Below are 1,813 nucleotides of genomic sequence, written 5' to 3' on the forward strand. Positions count from 1 at the left end.
AGCGTACAGAGCACAAACTGGCCAGCGCCTCCAGTCCCTTGGTGCACTGGAGGGTTTCAGCGTTGCAGGGAGTCCATCAATAAGGTCTTACTTAGGTCGCCATGCATAATTGTTCCAAAATGCACTTTACTTTCTGTAGCAGCCTGTACATTGTCACCAACATCTCAAAATGACAAAAATAAAATACCTATTAAAAAGTTCTTCTGATGCGGCACATGCCAGGGAGTTTTCCTGTAGGGTGGCTTCTTTGTAGCTAATGGTACCTTTCTTCAAAACCTGCTCTATGGATAGTCACAAGTGGCTGGTAAGAAGCACTATCTTATCAGTCTACTCAGCATGCCGCTAAATATTCACAGCAGACTGAAGGGCAGCTAGAAGTTTTATAAGCAGGCACCATGTGTCTTACTAAATCCTCACTCCTGGACACCCAGTTACCTCTGCTCTGGCAGCCTCCGGGCTGACCTGCCACTCTGCCACATCTTCTACCGCCCCGCTCTTGGAGTAGTCGGTTCCACGGCTGCAGCAGGGGTCTGTAACTCACGCGTTCCAGCTGACTTACCCCGCCCAGAGCAGGCTGGCAGGAGGAGGAGCGCTGCGTCGCAGGAAGGGGTGCGAGGGGATGCTTCCCGGGGTTCGCAGCCATCTGAAGCCCCACTGCCAACTTAGCCGGCGTTGCATCTGACTGCCCTTCCAAATGACAGGGGAGAAGTCCAGAGAACAAAGTTCATGAGTTGATATCTATTCATTTAGTTAGCAAAGTTCACTCTAGCATCAGTTAGCTCTCAATAGTCAATAATATGCAAACAAAATGTACTCTAAAGATCTGCATAACCAGTTAGGATGAGTTGTTGTAGTCATACGTTCGTAACAGTTATTCAGGATGCATCTTGCCTTCAGGTAAGTGACAGCTATTGACACCAAACAAAGACTAAGGAAACACTCATGAGTAAAGGCCTCTGTAGGCAAAAAAAAAAAAATAGACTTATGCTACTGACCCCCTGCCAGCCTGTTCCTGACCAGTCAGCTAGAGAGAACTGAGTACTCACACTGGTACCTCACCTGTTTTTCTCTTTTTCAGGGACTCAGTACAGCGACCAAGGACACTTACGATGCTCTCCAAATGCAGCCTTTGCCCCCCCGCTAAGTGGGAGTCATGGAGGGGAGGGGCAAGGGTGAGAGATGCCCACCTGCCTGGGAAGGAGAGGAGGGAAAGCCTTTTTCATCCAAAACAAGCACTGTGTATTTCCTCAGTGCAACAGCCTACTTTGGTTGGTGCACAGAGGGAGTACGTCTGGACTTGGTCAGTCCCTTCTCCCTTCCCTCTTGAATCATGTAACTGCGAGCTTTAGCTATTAAAATGTACATACCTGTAAAGTTGTTTCCAGTAATAGTGGTTATTAGGCCGATTTTTGTAAGATTTGTGTTGTGGGACCAGACCACACCTCCTACTAACACAGCTGTTTCCGTAGCTCTTGCTTGCCTTCCAGTGGTATCAGGACACGCAATTATGGTTTCATTGCATTTGCAGAACTTGTAAAGATAGGGCTGTAGTTATCATCTCCTGTAGTATTTATCTTTAGACTATTTGACACAGGCCAGCTAAACCTGTTGCTTTGAATTTAGCTTTTAAAACTTTTTTCTTTAATTGTAAAAAGTGATGTGATGTTACTGTAGTGAAGGACAGAGGCCAAATGCCAGCTTTTCAGTGTGAAGCAAACGAGCACTAAGCTCCAACAAAAGCTCAAGCAATGGCATTGCCACCCATCCAGCACCTGGAGCTAAACAAGAGCCAGGTAACCTGCGTAACGGACTT

The 1,813-nt window shown here is 46.9% G+C and overlaps 1 protein-coding gene across 1 annotated transcript in view; it reads left to right on the forward strand.

The window, feature by feature from the left end:
• CD247 (CD247 molecule) overlaps nucleotides 1-1,144 on the forward strand; it is a 14,983-nt gene extending 13,839 nt beyond the window's left edge. The window contains exon 8 of the mRNA XM_009585622.1: nucleotides 1,079-1,144. Coding sequence (XP_009583917.1) covers nucleotides 1,079-1,144 — 66 coding nt within the window. The remainder of the gene's footprint in view (nucleotides 1-1,078) is intronic.
• The last annotated feature ends 669 nt before the right edge of the window (nucleotides 1,145-1,813 follow it).

This window comes from Fulmarus glacialis, unplaced genomic scaffold, assembly GCF_000690835.1.
Source record: "Fulmarus glacialis isolate BGI_N327 unplaced genomic scaffold, ASM69083v1 scaffold28119, whole genome shotgun sequence".
NCBI lineage: Eukaryota > Metazoa > Chordata > Aves > Procellariiformes > Procellariidae > Fulmarus > Fulmarus glacialis.